This window comes from Seriola dumerili, unplaced genomic scaffold (assembly GCF_002260705.1).
Source record: "Seriola dumerili isolate Sdu_G_001 unplaced genomic scaffold, Sdu_1.0 BDQW01000073.1, whole genome shotgun sequence".
In the NCBI taxonomy this organism is placed as follows: domain Eukaryota; kingdom Metazoa; phylum Chordata; class Actinopteri; order Carangiformes; family Carangidae; genus Seriola; species Seriola dumerili.
In genome coordinates, this window is record NW_019174328.1 from 5,818,046 (window position 1) to 5,841,872 (window position 23,827).

General features: G+C 40.9%; 2 protein-coding genes across 6 annotated transcripts in view; one reads left to right on the forward strand and one right to left on the reverse strand.

Annotated features, from left to right (window-relative positions):
- The window catches only part of arid4b (AT-rich interaction domain 4B), a 42,342-nt gene extending 31,599 nt beyond the window's left edge, over nt 1-10,743 (reverse strand). For all 3 annotated transcript variants that reach the window (XM_022743701.1, XM_022743700.1, XM_022743699.1), the window contains exons 1-2: nt 10,575-10,743; nt 8,264-8,312 (exon numbers count right to left, since the gene is read on the reverse strand). In XM_022743701.1, the coding sequence (XP_022599422.1) occupies nt 8,264-8,269 (6 nt within the window). In that variant the 5' untranslated portion in view covers nt 8,270-8,312; nt 10,575-10,743. The remainder of the gene's footprint in view (nt 1-8,263; nt 8,313-10,574) is intronic.
- A 294-nt stretch (nt 10,744-11,037) lies between these two features.
- Nucleotides 11,038-22,385, forward strand: ggps1 (geranylgeranyl diphosphate synthase 1). Of its 3 annotated transcripts, none has more exons than XM_022743958.1 (4): nt 11,038-11,081; nt 13,870-13,967; nt 14,959-15,029; nt 20,673-22,385. In XM_022743958.1, exons 2-4 carry the CDS (start codon nt 13,895-13,897, stop codon nt 21,474-21,476), a joined length of 948 nt encoding a protein of 315 aa, XP_022599679.1. In that variant the 5' UTR covers nt 11,038-11,081; nt 13,870-13,894; the 3' UTR covers nt 21,477-22,385. The 3 variants fall into 3 exon arrangements, with proteins under 3 accessions (XP_022599679.1, XP_022599680.1, XP_022599678.1); XM_022743959.1 differs by lacking the exon at nt 11,038-11,081 and adding an exon at nt 11,188-11,523 and having other exon boundaries at nt 13,875-13,967; XM_022743957.1 differs by lacking the exon at nt 11,038-11,081 and adding an exon at nt 11,189-11,523.
- The last annotated feature ends 1,442 nt before the right edge of the window (nt 22,386-23,827 follow it).

Consider the following 23,827-nt stretch of genomic DNA (forward strand, 5'->3'; position numbering starts at 1 on the left):
ACACACTAAAGAATGTGATAATATTTCATTTTGAAACATCAACAGAGGTGAAGATTATCTGGATAGGCAGATGACGACTACTACTACATTCACTGTCTGCCAAATTATGATGCAGGACAACCAGAGTCTGGCTGCCTTGCAACTAGGATCCTCCAACTGATATCAAAAAGTAGAAGTAGCTACAGAGCTCAGTACTAAAAATAAGTATGGTTTCTTGCCAACCGTAATCCAGCCCAGCTCTGTGGAAAAAGAATTGTTGGGATTCTCTGTTTTCTTCATTGTTCCCATTTTATCTTGTGCTGTGAAAAGTCTTTGTACACTTAACTCCTGCTGATGTGGAGCTCTGTGCACTACACAAACACTAATCCATTGAAAACCTAACTCAAACTGACTACAAATACAAAAAACAGTACACAAACGTGTTTGTTAACAGGTCGACAAATTGCATCCTCTGTGTTAAGAGGGCCATGAGCTCATCACAGTCAAGCCACGACAGGGTGCCTCATCTCCACCGTCTCTGGGATTCTGACAGATGGGACTCAGGAGCAGGGTCCAGCGCACTTCAGCCTCCCTGCCTCTCAGATAAACACCTCATTAGTCTTTAGCGCAGTCTGGCCTCAGCACTAGCTGCCCTCGCCAGACCAGGTTTACATGACGCAGCAGCCATTTCGACCGGCTAACCAACGCTCTTGGCAGTCATGGCCGCAACACAAAGCTGGACTGCCGCTGTGTAAACCGCTGTTCCAGCTCCTCTTTCATACTGGTCCTTGTCTCCCTTTGCTTCCAGGACTCTAAGCCTGTTCATTCCTTCTACTGAAAAGAGGAGTCCCACCAGTGAGTTAGAAAGGGCAGCTTGGGTTATCTTGACAGCTGTGGCTGCCAAACCACGCCAACTTAACAAGGCAGGGGTGATAACTCACTACTGTGGCCAGATTTACATTCGTCACGCTCACATGCCAACACAAATAGAGGAGGGATTGTTGTTTCCACTGATAATGCCCCGCCTCCCCGCATTCAGCTAAAACTATGAAAGAAGATTCCATTCTTTGGATTGGATTGCCATTTCGCCTACAGCTGTCTGCAGCAAAACATTGGCTACTTCTTATTTTCATTGCTCCTGCTGGCACTGAGCGACAGACAGTTTCCCCCCACACCCAAAAAAATAAAAAAAATCAACCAATCAAGATGACTAAGGTCAGAGAACTGGAATTTCTGTGCCTGTGGGAAGTGTAACATCCTTTCCGCCATCTCCAAATAACACCATGCACCTAACAAGGGCTGCTCTCACCTAAGATTCTGTCATAAAAAGAGCAGAGCAGTATCTATCAAAAGCCTCAGGTGCCAATTCTGTTACTGCATGCTAAAGTCAATGAAATGGTAATAGGAGTAGTACAATCAAGACCAGCTTTCTGGCTATTCACCTCATGCCAGTGATGTGGAAAATACTCTCCAGGCACACGTGCTTGATTAAACACATACAAATGTGACTTGGCACAGGGTGACAAAACGCACCTGCAGCTGGCATGGAAAGAAACAAACCTAAACTGTCCAAAAAACTGTAGCTTGACTTGGATTAAATGCATCACATCTGAGAGAAGAAAAAAAAAGGTACGTGTAGTAATTAAAAGGATGATCTACTTGGATATCAGTCTAACATGCACAGCTATCACATGAGATAACACTGAAATTTATTCATGCTATAAAAGCCTTTTCCCTCACCTCAAAGGAACCAACTAAAACAAGTGCCAGAGCTGATGGCGCAGCAGGTTTGTTGGCCATAAAGTGCGTCTGCCCTGGCTCTTAAATCACAGACAATTTAAACAGTACTAGCACCTCACTGATTACAAGTGATCCAAAGCCTACTCAGTATTTAAGCCTTTCTAGTCCGAGGAACAAAACAGGCGAGGCTGCCACATTCAGTCAGAGCTTTGAAATCATTCCAGCTTTACCAAAACAAAATATACTGGAGTGACACTGGCAACAGCAGAATGAGATCCGTTTCTGTTCAACAAAGACTCTCAGGTCATGAAAAATTTAACAGCCAACTCCACAGAGTGCTAGTTGAAAATAAGCTGCTGCTTATAGAGCATTTCTTGGACAGCCTGAGTGACTATAGCATTTTTATTCCAAAGCTCAGTAAAAAAGGCATTTCCTGGCAACCATCAAAAGGTTAAAGCTGCAGGATAAAAAAAAAATAAAAAAAAGCACTGATGGAACAGTTGTGGCGTACTATGTGTAAACCGTGGATTGTAATTCACAATAGTGTATGGCCTCATTTTATATCTGTCATCAGGGAGGGGCTCAAGGAATCGCTGGTCATTTGTTCAACAGACCACAGGCCGTTTCACACTTGCACCAGTCTCTGCAAAGATTTCTCCTGCCTCTCACTCACTGCCAATGTGACTGTCACATTCAACGTTTCCAGTGCGACCGGCTCCAGCTGATTCACAAGTCACAAGTTCCCGCTTGCCGAACTCCGGCATACAAATTTGCATGGCCATAGAGTAGTAACAATATTATCACGATGAGTCTCGTGTCTGTTTACAGCCTGCAATTGTTCAGATTGTCATTTCCAGATGATCTTCATCAGACATGTTATGGTGTGAGTTAGGTGTAGCTATGCAGGGGATTAAGTAATTTTGTCAAAGTCTATGCACTAATTAAAATCATAATGTGGCAGGAACAACTAAATGAAAAGAAGGGTTAGGGAGATGTCAATCAAGCACATTCTGTACACGCCCACACTGACCTGAGAAGAGGTTCACTTCAGCATCATAAGTATGTGTGGGTGGACTTGGGGTGTGCAGGCACTTATATGATCACTTTATATAATGACACACTACTATTGATGAAACTCCAGCATAGCAATGAGTAGGAATTTGTTCTGCATGTACTTGTACATGTACTAAATGCTTATATTTGAATGTGTCAGTAATAAGAAATCAATAAGCAAAAACATAACATCTGACAGGATTCACTCTGCATAATGAGTACTTTTACTTTTGATATTTTAAGTACATTTTTCTTATAGTACTTGTATATTTGGAATAAAGGGCCGCATTTTTACTGGAGTATTGCTATTTCAAAGCATCTGACTACTTCTTCCACAGCTGCTAATAACTAATAATTAGCATAACTCAGAGCTGATGCAGAGATGATGTAAAAGCAGATAAGATTAACAGCCAACACACAACTGAAATTACAGGCAAAGCTCGCTACCATCCGCACCTTGCTATTTTCGGTTTGTATATTATTTTCACACCAACAATTCACCTCACTGCATTCTTAGTTTTAAAGAAAATCTGCGTTTCCTGTTTTACTTTTGCTTTTGCCCAGAATTTAATCCAGCCTTCTTAAAGCTAAAATGACACACATGCAGTCACTATTGCATGTTGGTATGTTTAAAGTTACACAGCAATGCTAGATAATGTTATGAAAATAACAAATATACTGCAGTTTTACCAGGTTAAGGTGGTGGAAACAGGTTGACATAACTCAGTCTAAATCAAAAAAATAAAACCAAGTGTACTAGCTTTCTGTGTCACAAATGATTTTCATTGTTTTCATTGTGAGAATGACTGATGTCTGCATAAGCATGTAAAAGTGCACCTTTTAAGAAAACCATTCAGACACTGGGCAGCATTACTGAAATATTATAAACAATAGTTTTTGACCATTATATTGTGTTATAATGAATAGGCTTGTAGGCCGAACAAAGGAACATGCAAGAGGCATGCAGGAAAGAATTAAGCTCCCTCCCAGCCTGGCTCACATGTACAATAATCCTGCTGTGAATCACCTCTTTGTCCAAACCAGAGTCACCACAATTCCAGTGACTGGGGCTTCAGCAGGAGTTGCCTTGGCAATGCCATGGCAGCTTTAAACAAGAAGAAAAAAATAACAATCTTAATAGCTTTTGTTTACGCACTTGTTCCCCAAAATTTAGGGCAGTCCAACAAATCCACTCCTCCTGCAGGATCAATAACACCTGAGCGCAGAACTTTAAAAATTTTAATAAAAATTTCATGTTTGAATTTTGAATGATGATAACAACTTTTGAACAAGCAATCCTGATCGTTTACTAAACATGTGGCCTCAGACTCGTGGATAACTCCATGACTCAAGTTGCATATGCCTTCTGAATGAGTTGCAGCTCTCTCTTTCTTGCAATGTGGCCTTGGTACTTTCTTTTAATTAACATTTAAATACTATTATGCTACCTTTGATGGCTTCAACATCCAACACCAATGAAATATCTACAATTCAACCAGCAGGTAAACGGACTGAGAACTTATCTCCTCACTTCAAGCATGTATTTCACAGTTCTACAGGTAGCAGCTCTGGATAGGCAATTGCTTAAAAGAGCAGCCCTGCACTTTAGTAATGCTCTACCATATGCCAGGGGAATTCATAAGACACACATTATGAACAGAATGGTCAATTGAAGCAGCAGAGGCCGAGATATCGTGAATTTTAGTCTCTAGCATGGGTTAAGCTCCAAAAATACTGATTTCCTACTCTTGCCACTCTTTCAGTAGACCTCCCGTGCTTTCTAAATTCTTACAAACTTCACAGCTGCAGTTTGTAACTCACGCTTTGTGTTTTAAATTGAAGTCTCAAGTCTAAGCTAAGATAACTCTGATGACATCATCAGGGTTATTTTTCCTCCAAAGCCACAGAAGATATTATACAAATGTTTCTACAGGCTAGTACTAGTACTCCTCATGACAAGTAAACTAAATTCCATGGGTAAAATCTGTGGAGTGCCCCTTTAATTTAGATACAACACAGCATACTGTAGTCAAACCAGATGGGTGACAAATTCAAGAAAAACCTGAATAAATAAGTGGAGAAACATAATGTATACAGCTTCCACACAGGTGCACTGTGTGGTACAATTAAGAAGTTAACATCCCATCATGCTCTGTGGTAGGTATAAAAGTGCTGAGCAGGCACGGTCCATTTTCATTCTGTATCAAAAGGAAGGAAAGAGGAAAAGATCTAAGTGACTTTGAAAGAGGGTTCATTGTTGGGGCACAGATGGCAGGAGTTTCAGTCACAAAGACGGCTCAACAGGCCGGTGTTTCAACGGAACCAGTGACTAAAGTGACACCTGTATTTGGATCTATGGGAAAGACGTCATTAAACAGGAATGGAAAATGTGGTTGACATGGCACATTTGAGGACTGTGATGCTTGTGCATCGGTGTGATAGGTAAGGATAAACAAAAACAGTCAACTCATCCTCAGGTGACTGAAAATGTCAATGCAACAACGTGATCAAGCTGTGTCAGCAAGAACAGTGTGTTGACAATTACATAAAGAGGGATATTATAGTAGGGTTGCAGTGCATAAACCCCTCATTACAAAGATGAATGCACATGTGAGAGTGATGCAAAAACCATAGACACTGGTCTACAGAGATGTGGAAAAAAGTGATACAGTCAGATGAGTCATCCTTCACCATACTTTCCACAAGTGGGTGACTGCTTGTGTGGCATGCACCAAGAGAACAGTACAGGCCTGGATTCTTGACCCCTACGGTGACGGGATCTGGTGGGTCTGTTATGCAGTGGCGGGGCATTTGGCTGGCACGGTTTGCGTCCACTTGTACCCTTAGAGGGAAGGTTCACTAGGGGTCACTGAATGGTTTGATGAATATTACAATTATGTGAATCATATCCTATAGCCTTTACAGTCACCAGATCTCAACCCAATTGAACACCTATGGGAGATTTTGGACCAATGTGTGAGATAGCGCTCTCCACTACCAGCATCAAAACACCAAATGAGAGAATGGCTTTTGGAAGAATGGTGTTCATCCCTCCAGTAGAGTTCAGAGACTTGTAGAATCAATGCCACGGTTTCATTGATTCAAGGATTCAAGCTGTTCTGGTGGTGATCCAACACTTTATAAGGGCACTTTATGTTGGGTTTTTCTTTATTTAAATTCCTTAACTTGTAACCCCTGTGTATAAGGTAAGTCAAAATTCTGGTTGTTGTTGTGTAAGGTTATGTTTTGAGGATTAATTGGAAGTGCCACTGTCTTAGCACACAATTTCATGCATGTGGACTTTGCTATTATGTTACTAATGAATGGATAGAGTGGACAGATGCCATGGACATTAGGAGACTGTGCTTGAATCTGAAATGGTAGAATATTTAGTATGGGCTTGGACTGCTGGTCTTGAGACTTGAGACGTTTTAATTAAATCTTGTCTAGGTTACCAAGGTCATAGACAAAGCACGACAGTTGAGTGCATCAGATTACTTCTGCTCAATTCAGAACTTTCTTTATTCCAGCATATAAAGCATCTACATGATATTGTCCATTTTTATGGTGTCTTATGTTAAAGTGTTTTATCCAGCACATACTATAAACAGTTTGAGGTTGATGAAGAAAGGCTGTGGACCTTAAGCCAAAGAGACATGAAATGCAAGTGAATATAATGAAAAGCTGTCCTAGTTACAGAATGATTTACAGTTTTATATATTGAGCAGATGCTCCTATATAGTAGGAGTAGTAAAATGAGTGAGCACCCCTCAAGCATCAGTGGAGACAGGCGACTCAGAGCTGTGTGAAAACAACAAATGCTACAACATTAAACCAGAAACGTAAATGGGGGTGCTTCACTCCTGTCAGCGGTTATGTGGATAAGCAAATGCAAGCCTAATAATCATCTAATATAAGGTTACTGCAATTCATCTGGAGAGAATAATAACTGCTAAAGGGTCACAGGCACTAACAGAAACTGTTTAATGAATTTTCATATATTAAGCTTTATTCAAGTAGACACTTGTAGGAAATTAAAGCAGCACAGGCACGCTAAGGTGTGAATTAGAAGGTGTCTGCTAACCCCATGTGTTTCTATATCTTCTGTGCCTTGGATGCTCTGTTCATTGAAATGCATTTCTAGCCACGACAATCAGAATGTCATTGCCTTTCTGTGAAACAAACAACTCATTGCATAACCACAAATCATCATGCAGTTCAAGTCATCATTACTAGTATGACAAGTATTAATGCAGGCCACAGAGATGGTTCTGAAGTCGAGAAAAAGGAAAGCTTTGTACCAGATTTCCTCATCTTACTTGGTTTGGACCACATTTATAATGTAGCTAATAAACAAATAAATAAAATGTTGGCAGTTATTTTCACATCACATGATGTGTTGAGGTGCAATTTTGTACTGTTTAATTGGATATTTTGGTAGACTGCTAGCATGTCTATTAATGGGCAGTGGTATAGTTTTATTAACCACAATAAGCATAACACCATTAGAGGAAAAGTAACAGACTACAAATCATTACCAGAGCAGCTTTTAATTTGTCTAATACCAACTCTCCAATCACATAGCTTATCAAACCACCTCACATCTTCTACTCGCTTTATTCTTTTCCCCAGGATCCTGTTAAACTACATGCAATGGTTGCTAAGTAAAAATGTAACTGAAACTACACGCTCCTGTCTAAATTTCTGTACATCACATCAATTAATTTAAAAGTGAAACAACTTTGCAAAGTTATGACTCTATATACATGGCAACAAACGACAAATTAAGACACAACAGCCTGCAGGAATAGCAACAGACACAACTGTGATCCACTCAAACTATAAGAAAAGAATAAACAGCTTGCATCACAGCCTATTTCCCAAAAAATATGACAGCTGTGACTTTTACAAATTGAGTAAGGGTGAAGGAAACAGTGCCAGAGCTTTTGAATATTTTGTGAATTTCACAGCTCATTTATTCATATATTACTATGCACCATACTTTTACCATGTATTAACATCAGACACTCTCTATGAAGCAGTCTTTAAAATGGAAGTCAGATATATCAAAACATGCCCAGGCCTTATCTCAGCATTTAATTCAATAACAGAGCATAAACCAAAAAGCATAATATCAAAATTACAGTTCCCAAATTGTATTTGCAAATACAGCTGAGTATCATGCTTATCAAATGAACCTATTACTTTGGCTTATGTTCAAGACACTTGCCTCCCTTTGTTTGAACAGATCAAAATTGACACTTAGTACAAGTTCACACTAGCCTTATTCATGAGAACAAACGGATGAAACCCTGCAAATAAAATATTGATATTACATTCAACATTTATGTTTGATTTGCCTTGATGAGGCATGTTTATACAGGAGTTAGATGAAAATGAGCAGAGACTGGATATGCAGAAGCAGAAGTGATGGAGTGACTGAGTTTCCTGTGGCATTAAACACATGCAAGAAAAAAATGAATGAACATACCTTCATCTCTCAATGAGTCCTCTAGGTGACCAGTGTGACGAATCTGAGGCTGAAAACAGAGGTTGAAGAAGCTGTTAGGCATCACAGATAGTGCCAACTTCAGTCTGCCACAACAAGACACGTTTATGTTATGATGACATCACTTCTTCTGCTACACTGCTGGATGCCATGAAAAAGCTGGGCGGTAGATGCACTCTTTACATTGCTTGGGAAAAAACACAAGAAATCTCCTCTCAGGGATTGCGGGTTTCCTCCAGAATTGAAGCTTTACTTGATTAAAGAAAAGTTTAAAGGCCATTTGTTAAATAATCCCAACTAATACAAAAGGCTAATGGTGTGTGTGCTCGAGCTTTCGAGACACATTCCCAACAATATCCGTGTTGTAAAGTAAACCGTGGCAGGCTGATCACTCTCATTCGCAGAGCCCTCAAAGCCGTTTATGTAATGCCCAGTGTACTGTAGTCAGTCAGTCAGCAGCCAGACTTGGCTTGTGGCTACGAAGGGCGAGCAAACACAAAGTAACTAGTCGCTGGCTAGTGAGACGACTTCCTCTCTCAGGCAACACAAATACACGGATAATGTAGCAGTATAGGATGAAGTGTTAGATCCTGTAAAAGCCGCACGGCGCCCGGGTCTTTTGAGTACGGCAGCGTGGTGTGCCTGCTGTCTGCACTGCACTGACTATAGCAACACTACAGCAGAGGATGACGCCATTTCTGTAGCTGACAGTCGGCTAAGAAGGAGAACACTCGAGCGCACAAACACTGTAAATTGCGGGATCGGTGGTCGCAATTCACCTGCCCCTGTTTGAGCCATTTCTCTGTCGGAGACGAATCTCTTGGTTTTTTGATTTATGTTTCTTTTTTTCTTTTTACAGAAAAACTGCTCCGAGATCGTTCAATTTCGTTTTCGCTTCTCTCTCTTGTCTCGGTGCGCTGCTCTCTGCGGAGAGTACACTCGACAGCAAAAATAGAGCGATAATAACACTGCTTATGGGCAGACAACACAGCCACCAAACCAGACCTTTAGAGGAATGACACATTAAAGCCGTGGCGTGGTAACAGCGTCAAGTTGAACGAAGTGAGAAATCGACCGTGCAGCCCCACTGAAAGTCACTTTCTTCCTACACAAAATGTTCTCTTTATCGACTAGTCTGGCATTTCGCTGACTGTTCACTGAGTAACGCTGAGTGAGGTTGCCTCTGACAAAGAAACAAGTCGACGGAACGGTTCGCAACAAGGTCAAGCTAGAGGAAGACCTGTAACGCAGCGACATCGCATTAATACCTACAACATTTTATTGTTATAAGATAAGCCAAGGTCGCATCCCTCATTTGTGGCTCTTAGTCGCAGCGAATGATCGCGGAGGATACAATGTCATCCGCCCCAGACAATTTGCTAGACCAGCCGCTGCAAGTGAGTGACTGACCACCACCAACAATAATGCACACAAACAGCCCGAGCATCGGCCGTCTTTCCTCTAGTGCTAAATGCTGGTACCGCGGTTAACTAAAGCATTCAGCCCATTTCAACATCTTCAGTAATGATTCCTGCCTAGTCAGTTTATCATCGGGGATGTTGCCTGTTACGGAAATGTGCAAAATACTGGTCACGCACGCACAACACTGAGAATAACACAAGTCCTCTCCAGCAGAAGGAAAATAGTCCACCTCGCATTTGGTTATAATACCACAACTGATCAAACGGGTGCGATCTTGACACAAGGTAGCCCATCTGCTCCAACCTACATTGGACAAGTCAATCGAGAGAAGCTAACGATACTGGTGGCACAAAAGAAAAGCCTGACAATGCAATTTACCTGTGAAACTACACCGATTAGTAGCTGCTCGACAAATCACATCCCGCAGGGATGTCAAGCTTATACAGGTCGCCAATGGCTTCGTGTAATATCACTTTTGACGGCTATAAAGGAACACCATGACAGGCGCTGCTCGACGACAACCTCTCCGAGGATTCCTCCGCTCAACAACACAACACCCCGGTGCTCGTCCAGCAGGGTTGAAACTATTCAACCCAGGAGTAGCATAACCTTTCACTGTGCTCATCAGCTTAATTTGGCTGGCTACAGCATAACTTTGTTATTGAGCTGACCAAGTTTACTCTGTATTCTCGACCGTCAGCTTTTTGCTGCCCAGCAGCCTAATTCATTCATTTCCTTAAATCCCCCTAAACACATCACAGCATTAGTTAACAAGTTAGCTAACGTCAAGGTTGGCTTGGTAGCAGCAGGGAAGCAAGCAAGTAAAAATGTTCAAAATAGCGATGGCTTTGCCGAACAAAAGCAGCCTTACCTATGCCGTCAAGTTGAGAAACACTTCTGTTTTTCGACGAAAGTGTATTAGTAATCCATAGGAACATTTATGTGAGAAATCTGACAGGTTTTAACGTCGTCCGTTAGCCCCCGGTTGATGTTGGATGCGGATGGGTAAAAGTCGTTTTCGCAGAGCGCTGCTGTTTGTCTTGTTGAGTAGCTCCTCTAGCCTAGCTCTTTCTGTGATCCTTTCCCCGCCTCCTGAGAATGATTGACGGCCAGATTAACCCCACCTCTCCCAAAGGCACACTCGCCTATTGGATGGTACAGTGACGGGAACCGCTTTAGCAGCACAGGATTGGCTGATCTGGGAGTAAAATATGTATGGTGAAGTGTACGAAGTAATCTTACTGGGTGGTTGTCACAATACCGAGAGAAAAAATGCTGAAAAACTACAACCCCTAGCTTTAGAACACATGGGTGTGTTCGATATGTTTCACAGACTGACCCGACAACACGGAGCCGCGTTTTTCCGTTTTCCAAACAGGTAGGGAGAGTTTACCGGGCCATGATGAAATATAACTGCAACACACAGTGTCCGAGGCACCCATGTTACATTCCCCACCTACTCTGCGCCTGCTCTGTAATGAAGCTGAAGCATATATATGTGCCTCATCAAAACTAGCTTGTACTGAAAAGTGTCTGTACAGTGAACAGCAGTAACCGTCTTAGCCTAGCATAGCATCCGTTGAGTTGGCCAGTAACACAAGGACCTGAAAATGATATGAAAGTGTGGATATGACATTAATATGGTGTACTTCGGATGACCAGCGTTAAAGAAGAAGTTTTTAATTTGAAAAAGAAAGAAAGAAATGCTCAGCGGTGGTATACCAGTGCGTTTGTGTTAGCCTGCTAACGCTAGCTAAGTAGCAGCCTGGCTAACAGGAATACAGGACCGGCTAGTCAGCGACCGACATAACGCAGCAAAGGTGGGTGGAGTTAAGGAAGGAAAGGAAGGAAATTGGCAGCTTGTCACAGACGCATTTTAATTTTTAAAGCTTTGCTATGTATGTTGAATTTGGGTCACTATAAATCAAACTTCATTAACATTGTCTTTTAAGTTTCCACTCAAAGGGATGCACATTGTCTACATGATGGAAAAACACGCTACAAAAACTTGAAGCGTCTTTTTTCAAAACCTTGACCCTCGAAATTTTGTGTGAATGGGGAAATGGTCTCAGCCTTTTCCAGATTCACACTGTTTGTTTTTCAACAACTAATGTTAAGCATGATTGAATTATATTGCACACCACATTACTAGTATATGAAGTTTACTGCAGGACTGTGTTGGATAGTACCTATTAATCTAGTAACTCTTTATCTAGCTTTTCAAAAACAATGACTCAGTAAATAATATTACCCAACAAGGGATCAGTGCCTCTGTACTGTAACTTGGTGGAAATTGAATACCACATTGTGTTATTTTATAGAAAATGTCATGCCAGTCTGATAATTTAATGATGATATGTAGCTGTGCATTAGCATTTCATTACAGGCAGTGAATCTAATTCCCTAATATGATTTTTTCAAGATAGATCAGTTTGATAGGCTTACAGGTCTCATGTGACTGGATATAAATGAGGTGTTTTGTAATTTTATGAGATTAAACCTAAACTGCCATCCTGTGTAAAGAGTAGAGGATTTTTTGACTGTGAATATTATGATCAGTAGCTGCCACGGACAACCAAACCTTGCTGTTCTTATTGCTACACTTCTCTGTGATTCACCAGCAATGTGACTGTTTTAACCAGTCTTGTGATTAGTGTGTAACCATGCACAAGAAGATTTCATTGCTCTGCACATACATCAGGCACACAGTTTATTACGCCATGGAAGTGTTTCATAAGATTTGTCTAAACCTTTCATTTTCTTGTTTGGTTTAGATGACTTAGAGCATTTTTGGCTGGACCACACCAGCAGGACCAGCCCTATAATCACAAATGTCCCTGACTGACTGAGCGATAGATTTGCGTGGTCATAGTTCCACCATTGGTCACTTGAATGCCATGTGACTAATTTGGAGTTTCCAAAGAGAGAAGCAAACAAAGGGCTGAAACCAACTGACAGTATGCAGAATGCAAATATGACACGATGTGTTTACAGCGATTCAGCAACAGTTTTTAAATGCGTCCTGAATTTCACACATTGAGCATATGCAGTCCAGCTATATACAAGGTTTTGACCTAGTTTTATTAATGTAAAGCTTTATAAATGGCACATAAATTTTGCGTTCCCTGTATCTCAATTAGATGGTTATTTAAAGGAAAAATGCAAAGTGGGCAAAAGTATTACTCGCAAATGATATCCGCAGAGTTTTGGTGTATTATGCTGCTAAGTGTGTAGCAGGATCTTGCAGTTATATATCTGATGTCACTTACACCGAGCTGGCCTTCGAGTCTGACATTGTTCCTGTCATGTTCACACACATTCCTGCTATTTCTTCTATAACAGCTCTGTCTACTTAACACTGGTTCCCTAATCTGTCAGTGAAGGGCCAGCTTTACTTTTGGAGCTGCCAAATAACATAGGCATCAATTAGAATTATATATTTCTTCAGTACTTTTGTATTCTCAAGTTTTTAACAAACTTTTTAACACCAGAGAACAATAATATTGCCATTATTTCTATCTATTTCTGATAGGCTAGAGGGATGACTGACTACACCAGATCAGAAAGCCACCTGTAATCTCTTACATTATCTGATCCCTTACTTTAAGGCGTGGGGTTGTCAATTTTTTGATGGTTCATATTTTTGGGTAGTGATGTTTTTCTGTTATGTGAATATACATAAAAAAGACATCTCGAAGATGTAAAATGGATGTTGAAAATCTTTTAACCCTTACAAAAACCCTGTTTGGTGGCAGAGAAAACTTTCAAATAGCCTGTTAATAGTTTTTCAATTTTCTTACATTCCCTTCAAACTAGAAAACTACAGAACACATGTGGCCTCATATAGTATTTTTTTGTAATATTCGTCTAGGTGTTTCACACCTAGACAAATATTTCTATTTTGTAGCTCCAGATGTGTGAAACTGAATATAATTAATTTCTTTTACTTTCTATGAACCAGTAAATTGCCATATGTGAATTAATAAATCTTTGTAAAACATTAAAAACAATCAAAAGGGCATTTAAAAGAGTCTGACATCTTCAAAACAAATTGCCTTCCTAGATCTACTTTATATTGGACAGTGTTATAAAAAGTCAATGAGGCTGCAAAACACAGGATATACACACACTGACAAACAACACTTTTTGTTATCTTTGTCCTCCAGTATAGATTTGTGTAAATTTGAAGCAATGGAGGGTGACTCAGAAGCAGCCACCGAGCGAATTCTGCTGGAGCCGTACAAGTACTTGTTGCAACTGCCAGGTGAGTCTTTTTCATTGTCACTGACAGCAGGAAGAGGTGGAGACATACAGACATGCAGCTGAGAGGTCATCAAAATACATGTATGCTGCTGATTAATCCCTAGAGCTCACTTCCTGTTAGTCACACCATGAAGGGCTGTACACAAATCACAGAAAAAAAAACAACTTGAAATTAAAGGGCATTAAATTCATCCATTGTAACACATTTAGTTCAGTTTTAACTAAACTACATTTTGTTTTTCATTGTACATTTGAAATGCAAACATGACTGACTAAAGTGGTGCTTAAATTTCAAATCTGGTTTCGATATGTCAAAGATATTATGTTGTCAAGGCCTAAATTATATGGTTTTCATTTTAACATTTCACTATAGAAACTGTAGGCAATGGTTTGAACATGACTAAATCCAAATAATATAAAATATAATTTTTGTATTTATAATATTGAGAAATTAGAATTCTAATACCCATCAATAAGCTGTGCATAGCTCTGTGCGTGTTTAACATCCCAGTGTTGTTGAGTCTAATTTCTCTTGACCAACCGCTCATTAGCTGCTGTTAGGAGGCCATCTTTATTTGTTTCCTCAGTTTTTCAGTCTTTTTTTGTCAGTGGAGAAGTGAGTGACCTAACAGCACAATTTCAATTGAGTAAATGGGACAAGTCCATGGAGTCTGGTAATGTTTCCTTTGTAGCAGTGTCACTGTGTCATTCAGGCTCATAACACATGATCATTTTGACGTCTTGCAACAGACATTTTTATTAAAAGAAATTACTGGGATTTTTTGTCATAGTTTAGTAATACTTATAGTTATAACTATAAAGCTTCCACAGTAAGACCCTTTTTTTTAACACAGAATGAGCTTATAATTTGCAACAATAGTCATTGTGGAGGATGCAATTGCAGGTTATCTTTTTCTCTTTCATTTGCATACTATAGTACGTATGTATGATTATTAAAATGACTGAACTTTTGTTTTCTGCTCCCTTCTCAGGAAAGCAGGTGAGGAAAAAACTCGCCCAGGCATTTAACCACTGGCTCAATGTTCCAGAGGACAAACTGCAGGTGAGAAATCTGCCATTTCAAGCCTCTTAACATTCAGACTCATCCGATGTTTATTGTTTCAGATGGGTGCAGGAAGGTGAAATGATGCCATGCTCATCTCAAACAGGCAATTTATTTTGTAATGCAGCCAGAGTGTTTTGTCAGAGTGAGTTGTTCCTAACTGAATGTAAATGTAAAACTTGTGTATAGCTCAGAGTATCCATGATTTATCACAGGAGGTTGTTAATGTGGCTGAGGATCGAGTGAAATGAAATTAAAAAGGCGGAGCAACACTTCCAAAAATAGTTTCCCTTTTCTATGTTTGTTTGATCTCTAGGTTAAAATAGCAGCTTTCCCTTATTGATGATTTCTTGAATCATTGAAGTGGGATTTGCCTGTGTAGATGGTGTTTATGGTGCAGAGTTTGGTGATACAGTAATTCGTTGTAGGTTTGTCACTACTAGCTGACCCGTTTACATTACATATATTCATTAGATAAGCAGTTTTAAGAGATGATTGTGAGCGATTCAAAAAGCTCTGGTGTTGCTCTGGTGAATGGCTGTTGGGGAACAAGCGAGCCCATCAGACATTTTGGGTGTTCGGACTTAGGTTGAAGTGACTTCACAATACTGAGCTGTGTCAGATCAGGGCATCTTGTGTTGTGTTTTGTTATCATTTCTGTAGTATTTTACCAAACCATTTTTATGATGCAGCCCCCACCTCCAGTACAGCACAAAGAGCTCCTTTTAAACTTGAAAAAAGATTAAGGAACAATTTACATAAAATTGCAGCTTCAGACTGAATGAAATGTCAAAATGTCTGTCGTTTATATTGTCAGAAAAGTCACTAATTAGGAAACTGATGTGTTTTGCTTCCTAAATCATAAATCATTAGTATTATGATTATTCAAACTATCACACTGAACACTGTTTGTTCTTTTTTCTTAATTTTGAAAAGGCCCTTTCTGACAAGGTAGCTGTTATATCTACTGTTTCATTTCAAGGTGTCTACTCATACACGGCTTTCAAGTTGCTCAGTGGTGGCACATTAATGATAACTTTACTTAATAATATCATTAAGAGCGTTTCTCAAAATTATGTTAAAACATAGTAAAACAAAGGGAAAGTAAAACAGTGCCGCTGACAGTGCAATTATTGACTAAAATGAAGTATTATACAACATAATAAGGTCAAAGGCTATCAAAATAAATTTTCAATTGTCATCATTAAAAAAAATGAATACATCACTATGTGTAGATAAGAGCTTGCATGCCATAATGTTTAGGGCTTTATTTACTGAATTCACTCCACTGTATTTTCACTCTCATCAGTTTCTGTGTCCTGCTTTGATGCTCACATTCTGGACACGTCTGTGTCTTTATGGGTTTGTCTGCATGCCGGTCATGTGACATCACAAAGTTCAAGAAGTCCTGCCAGCTCGTTTTAAGGTTCAGTTTCTGAATACAGGCTGTGTGCATTTCTCTGTGGACTGAGCTTTCATACTTTCACAGTATTAATATAGAACCTTGACCTGCTTTATAATGAAAAAACATGGAAATCTCGCTTTATACAATATTGGACCATTTTTACTTTATGCATTGAATGAAAATGGGTAAATGAAAATGGTAGTTAATTGTTTTACTTTACACCATATTCCAAATGGGGCATGTAAATGGTTGTGAGAATGAAATATTTGAAAGCATTGAGGGATTATTTGTTTTGTATTTAAGATATACTGCACCCACATTAATCTCCATTGAGGGACTACTGCTTTTTCAGCTTCTTGTGATTAGCATGATTCACATCTACACCTCCACTCATCCATTACCATCTTGTAATATATTCTTGGAGGCTGCCTGACAATATTGTAAAGGACATATTGAAGCACATATACAGATAGCAGGATGACTGACATTCCTGCTTTTCCTCAGTCGTATTCATTTCAAATTGAAAGATTTAGGATTTATTGATTTTATTGAACAGGACCCTTGCCAATGTCCCCTTATTATACTGATAGCATAAGCATTGTAGTGACTGGTCCCTTGTCCACTGATGATGATATGGGGACTAATCTGTGTTTTCTGAATGTACATAACTTTCACGGTGCAGCGTGCTAAGTGCTGAGTCTGTCAGGTCTCATTAGGTTTGATGTTCAACAGGTCTCCCTGAATATTTTATAATCCCTCTCCTTTGGTCATTTCATCCCCACCGTGGGTTGTATGTCTTCAAATGAGTAAATTCAGTTTGCAAAAAATTAAAAAGGCGCGACTCAAGTGGAATTTTTTATTATTTTGACATTACATTCAGCTGCGTTTCTTGACTGAAATGCTGACATTTTCAATTCAGGAGTGCATGTGCTCCTTGAGGCTACAACGACATGTTACCCTGGAGTTTGACTGATCAGTTTTTTGATGTAGATTTGTTGCCTACATTCATATGCAGATTGTGTCCAAATCTACTTTTGTTCTCCTGATAATTTCACTTCAGACAGAATTTCCTTGTTATTGTACAGCAGGTAGTTGAGGTTTAATCTACCTCACATATCAAAGAACTATCTCCCCCCGTGGCTCCCTCTGTCTCCCCCGCTCTCTCCCTCTCTGTGTAGCAGCTCTGTAAACTCCTGCTGAACCCATCATGCAGACTGAGAGCACTCCTCTCATCATCATTAGCACACTGCTGCCAAGAAGTCGCCGCCATGGAAACAACCATGCCTTCAGATAGAAGGAGGCAGCGACAGTGGCACACTGTCTCATTCATTTGGCAGTGCATTTTTTATCAGGCCCCATATGTGCTTCTGTGCTGTGTAGTACAGCACAGGTGGAGGTTTGGGAAATTCCCCTTGTACACATCAGTTGCCTTGCAACCTTTAGCTGGCTGTCTCCCTCTTGTTCTCTCTGACAATGCAGAAAGGTTAGCTTTTATTTACAGTCTTCTGTCTCTTATTTTAACAACATGTGCCATTCATGAGAATGTCTGCTGCCTCGAGCTCAGAGCTTCTTGTACGTTTTAATATGACTGATGCGACTGATGAGACTAATGTTGCCGCCTCCATGGGAATATAACTAGGTTATGGGTGGCAGGTTAGCGTATTAAATATGATGTGTAGCAACTCATAACTACTGGACAGTGTAATAAGGTCAGATTCCTGCATAAAACCTGAAATTTGGTAGAGGATTATCATCACATGGAGCAGATAAGAAGTTGTGACAGCAGCAGATTGTTTTGCAGTGAAGGCTGGATCAAGCTAGACAGTACATTTGTAATACATTTGTATTGTAGGGGTTTTCCCCAGGAAAATAGTTTAGCTGCAGTAGTTAGCCTGACAGATCCTGACACGTCATCTTGTGATCACATTAGTTAGTTGATGACGGCCTAAGCAACAGTCACACTCATTAAATATATGAGCTCTGCTGTATGAAATAGCTCCTCTGCTTTCTTCTCTAAATATTAATATTTTATTTCATAAAAGTGTATTTTTTCATGATGACAGTGAAGATGATGTTTGTTTCCAGTGAGCTGGCCCACCTCCACTACAAAACCCCACATTGTCAATTAGTTTATTAGGTAGGAGCTCCATTATCCACATTGTGACAAAAACAATGCAAGACAATTGATGAAGACAAAGAGCAGGACCAGAGCATCAACAAACGAGATTAAAAAACAAACACACAAAACATAAATCCCAGATTAAGATTATGATGTGGCTTCCTGAGAGTTTTACAAAAACCGGTGGGACATCTGTCATAGTTTCTTATATTTGCTCACTAAAACTGCTGTCCCACATGAATGAGACAGAAATTTTGAATGAATCCAGTAGGTGTGTTGTGTGATCGCATGCATGACCATTTTAAACCCTTGGCCAGACTTCAACAGTCCTGCCATCTGACTTGGGTATACCTGTGGTGGTTAGCATCTACTGTAGTCCCTCTAACTGAGACAGACTTATGCGTGCGCATAACTGACTTGTCTGTTTTCAGTTATTTCCCCTCATTAAATTGGACTCAGTACACTCGTTTGTTGTGAAGGAGTCTCTGCATTCTCAATGGATCACTGATTGTAGCTTTGGCAAACAGAGTGAGTTTCTGTGTCAATAACCTCTGGTGATAATCAATGAAGTCTTGCAAAGCAGTGAAGGCACTCAGCACTGAAACAGCAGCATTATACAGCAACAGGCCGACTAATTAGATTCCTTGGAGGACCCAGACACAAAGTCCAAAACTTGAAAACTGTTGGTGCCTGTGTTTGGGTTTGATAGCTGCTGTTGTTATGATCTGAGACTGTTGTTGATGTGAATTTCAAATCTTGTCTTGATTGTGCCCTTGTTCCCTTCCCCTGCCAGGAAATTGTAATTCTCAAAGACTTCTGTTTGCTTGTTTGTCTGTTAGACCTGTGAATCCTCAAGTGTGTTTTTGTCTATGTAATATTCCACTTTCTCATTCATGTGAGTATTCATGGTAGCTAACAACCCCCCCTCTCTTGTGAGTGGCTCACTGAGGTTGCAGGGTGAGCGAGTGTCGGGACCCTGCCGAGGGAAAGGTTGTGTTTGGCGGATAAACTGCTCAACTGGCCCAGCCTTGGCCATCTGCCTGACCCACTGAGCCTCTCTTTGTGCTCCCCAGCCCCATACAAACAGCTTTCATTACCAGGCCACACCACTTGTCTTTTAAATCAGCAGAGCCACTCCAGCAGGCTGCACTGCCAACTCAGGACAGCGGACACCTGATGGGCAACCCTGGCTGTTTTGTGTCAAACATAGGCCTGAAACGAAGCCATTTTTGGTTATCAGATTGAAGATGGCAAACGATGGCCGTGTGCACCACTGTTGAATGACTACCGCAGTTATCTGATATCAGTTCAGCAGGCAGAGTATCCGTGTACCACATGTTTTTGTACAATACCCATGACTCACAGCATGTGCATGTGTGTTATGGTTGATACAGGCTCATATTGTATGAAAGCTGTTGGGGTTTGTCAGTACACGTATCATCATGGCTGTAAGGTTAAGTCCTCAGCCCTTGTCATTCTGTCTTTAGAGGAGGTGAAAGTGCACAAAGCTCTACAGTGTCAACCATGTAACTACATTTCCTCTGAGCTCATCAAGCCACAGTTTCTCTCTCTCTCTGGCACAACACTTGAGTTTTAGGGTGGACCTAATAGACGTGTCGGGTTTGTTTCTACAACTATTTTGACTGCTGAGGAAGACTCACTAGTGGAACAACAGTGTAGACATGGCACCCTCTGCTGTATGCAAGTTGTAATGCATAATTTACACAGAGCTCCCGAGAACCTGTTACTGTGTCTGTTACTAGTTCATGAGTAATGAAAGTAAGTTTCTTCCTTTTTTTTTTTTTTTAAGTATATTTTTTGGGCTTTTTATGCCTTTATTCGACCGGACAGTAGAGAGACAGGAAATGGGGAGGCAGAGAGGGGGAATGACATGCAGTAAAGGCCGTCCGATGCAGGACTCGAACCGGGGCCGACTGCAGCGAGGACTGTAGCCTCTAAACATGGGGCGCCTGCTTAGACCACTACGCCACACGACGCCCCTAGTTTCTTCCTTTTTAAAGTATTTCTTTTGCTTTGATTTTGATGGCCTTGACAATAATGTTAGTAATTGTAACAGCCTACATGTTTTTATTCATGGATTTGTTTGTGTCATGTTCAGGTGATCATCGAGGTGACTGAGATGCTGCACAATGCCAGCTTGCTCATAGATGACATTGAGGACAGCTCCAAGTTGCGGCGAGGCTTCCCTGTGGCCCACAGCATCTACGGTATTCCCTCTGTTATCAACTCAGCCAACTACGTCTATTTCTTGGGGTTAGAGAAGGTGCTGACCCTAGAGCACCCTGAGGCTGTCCAGGTTTTTACCCGGCAGCTGCTGGAGCTGCACCGTGGCCAGGGCATGGACATCCACTGGAGGGACAGCTACACCTGTCCCACTGAGCAGGAGTACCGCAACATGGTGCTGCAGAAAACCGGAGGGCTCTTTGGCTTGGCTGTGGGTCTGATGCAGCTCTTCTCCGATTGGAAACAGGACCTGAAACCCCTTCTGGACACGCTGGGTCTCTTCTTCCAGATCCGTGACGACTACTGCAACCTGCATTCCCTTGAGTACAGTGAGAACAAAAGCTTCTGCGAGGACCTTACTGAGGGCAAGTTCTCTTTCATCACCATTCATGCCATATGGGTGCGTCCGGAGAGCACCCAGGTGCAGAACATCCTGAGGCAGCGCACGGAGAACATAGACATCAAACGATACTGTGTGGACTACTTGGAGAAAGTTGGCTCCTTTGCCTACACCCGCCAGACTCTGCGTGACCTGGAGAAAGATGCCTACCATCTCATCGCGAACTTGGGGGGAAACCCTCAACTGGAGAACCTGATCAAACACCTCAGCGAAATGCATAAAAAGGCTGAAGCCACGGCAGAGTCCAGTACTGCGCCACACTCCAGCCAAAACCACTGACCTCATCCACCCGCACACTCGCCCTGCACACTCTTACTAACACAGAAGCTTTGCTAATAATACTGATGCAGACGTACACATTTCTCAAAAAGGACAACACACAAACCGTATGTTACAATCACAAACCACTTTAATGAGGCACAATTCATCATTAAACATGAATACTTGAATTCTGGTAGACAGCTTTGACTGCATTTAGCAGCTGTGATACAGCAAAGCAGCCCCAAATGTCGCCTTTATCTTTTGTGTGCTAGATGGCTTTCTTCAAGTGTTGCTTAAACAAAGTACACATTACCAATTTTTGTATCCCGGTGTATCTGTGCAGTCAGTGGAAGAAATGAATTAAAATAGAAAGTGGAAAATGGAAAATTGTTCTGGTTTTAGGTTTGCTTTTCTGAAAATGAAAAAATAACAAGATGGCAAAAAAAAGCTTAAAAGCCTTCCTTTTGATGTGTGATACGGTGCATATAAATGTATTTTTTTATGTTTTGCTACCACATTGAAATGTATTATTTTATCTAGGGCCGTGTGAAAGCTGGATGTTATTCCTGAAGTCCCTATTTAAAATAAGATGTGGATGTCTGTCTCGAGTGTGTGATTAATCATTAAGCTGCCAGAGTGCCAATCCTACAGAAAAGACCTCTGCAACTCACTTGTCCACTTGTTATGTAACATGCTGGTATTATATGCAAAGTAGCGCTCACGTTGTTTATGCTCGGCTGTATATGAATACTGTGTTGATGCTTTGGTTTGTTGCAGACAGTGTTTCCATCTGGTTCAGAATCAGCACAGCTCGTCACGTCTGTAATATTTTATTTGGCTGACTCAGTTTTGATATTTGGAGGTAGACACTGTGCTGCACTTATGAACTCATTTGGATTTATCGAATAAAAAAACCTTTAAGGATAACCTCTGGGCTTGTCGGACTTCTGAAACAAAACTCCACACCTGCCTGTGGCAAGGCTGGTGTGGTTGTTTTGAAATGAGCACATTTAACGTGATTGGGGAAGGAGGGACTCTTCTCCAGGGATAAGCAGCACCATCTACTGAGCACATGGGTGTAACCGAAAATCAAGAAATGACCAACACAAAGTTGTTTGTATGAGTGTTTTTCTGCCTGTTTTCTGTAGTTATGGGCGTCTTCCTAAACTGGACCTGATGTCTTATGTAGGATCAGACTCCTAAACATTTACCCTCCACATACACACATGGCCCTATCATTGCAAAACACTGAGCCATCATTATGTGTAGTATATTTAATCATAAGCTCCTATTGCACCAGAGCCGTGTGTGATACTTTTGCAACTGCATCTTGATCAGTACAGGCGCAGAGGCGAGGCGAGAATGATGCAAGTTATTACAGAATTGCCTGCGTTTTGTTTTGAGGAACCTTGACTGAATACTCACACAGGGTGGTTGCTAAGGATGCGGTTGGTGTCTGTGCTGCGACTTTGGTCTGAAATACAGGGCACCAGTCATCTAAATCCTGTATTATCGGCTTCTTCTGTTAATACTATTGTGAGTTTTTCCTCAGCTGCTGAAAAGAGGCGCAGCCCTGCGGACAGAGGCTATCTGTCCCAGACAGCGCTGTTGACTCACTGAAGCTCTTGCTCTTGACAGCTGCAATTCAATTAATTGTGTGTCTGTTGGATTGAATTGTGGCTTCTCTGAAAATACATCTATTCATCAAAATGTCAAATTCTTGAAAATCTAGGGGACCGGTTCTTTCACTAATTTTCCGTCTAAGCAGCCACAAGTGCAGGGAAATGCGGTGCAAATGCATTTCTGATTTGATAAACAGTGCGAGACGTATGAAGTGGCTCTTGCAGAGCTGACTTAAGTCCATCACAATAATCAAAGCCTCTCACGGTTCTCATTTCTTCTCTCCCACTCTCTAGGTTGACTAGATTGATTTTCTCCACCCACAGTGTCTGAGTTCTGTTTGAGAGCAAAACAGAATAGCTTTTGTGTGAAGAGCGACATGGCTCACTCACTGTCTCCCTCATCCTCTGCAAGCTTTGGATTATTTATCACTGGGCTGCGCTTTACACATTTGTGTTTCTTGGTAGCACTCCAGTGGATATTTCATAAATATTCCTGTGGCAACAACAAAATTGATGAGAATGTAAATAGATGCTGCTGTGTTTGTACACCTTCACTGATTTCTGTCCTTTTGGTGATTCTGCTGAACTGAAATTTCACTTTCTTGAGTCAGTTACATTTTTAAAACTACTTACTTGGGTAAAGTTTTTTGAGACTGATGTTTTTTTTTTCAGGTGCACCTTGTTTGACAGATGTACAGTTTTACACATTTACACCTCAGAGCTGCGAGAACAAATGCAGTCCTTTAC

Bases quoted from the DNA above. Each gene is read 5' to 3' on its own strand.
- ggps1 (XM_022743958.1), top strand. From the start codon at position 13,895: ATGGAGGGTGACTCAGAAGCAGCCACCGAGCGAATTCTGCTGGAGCCG. The intron at 13,968-14,958 runs GTGAGTCTTTTT...CTCCCTTCTCAG, and splicing joins GTACTTGTTGCAACTGCCAG to GAAAGCAGGTGAGGAAAAAA. The intron at 15,030-20,672 runs GTGAGAAATCTG...TGTCATGTTCAG, and splicing joins TTCCAGAGGACAAACTGCAG to GTGATCATCGAGGTGACTGA.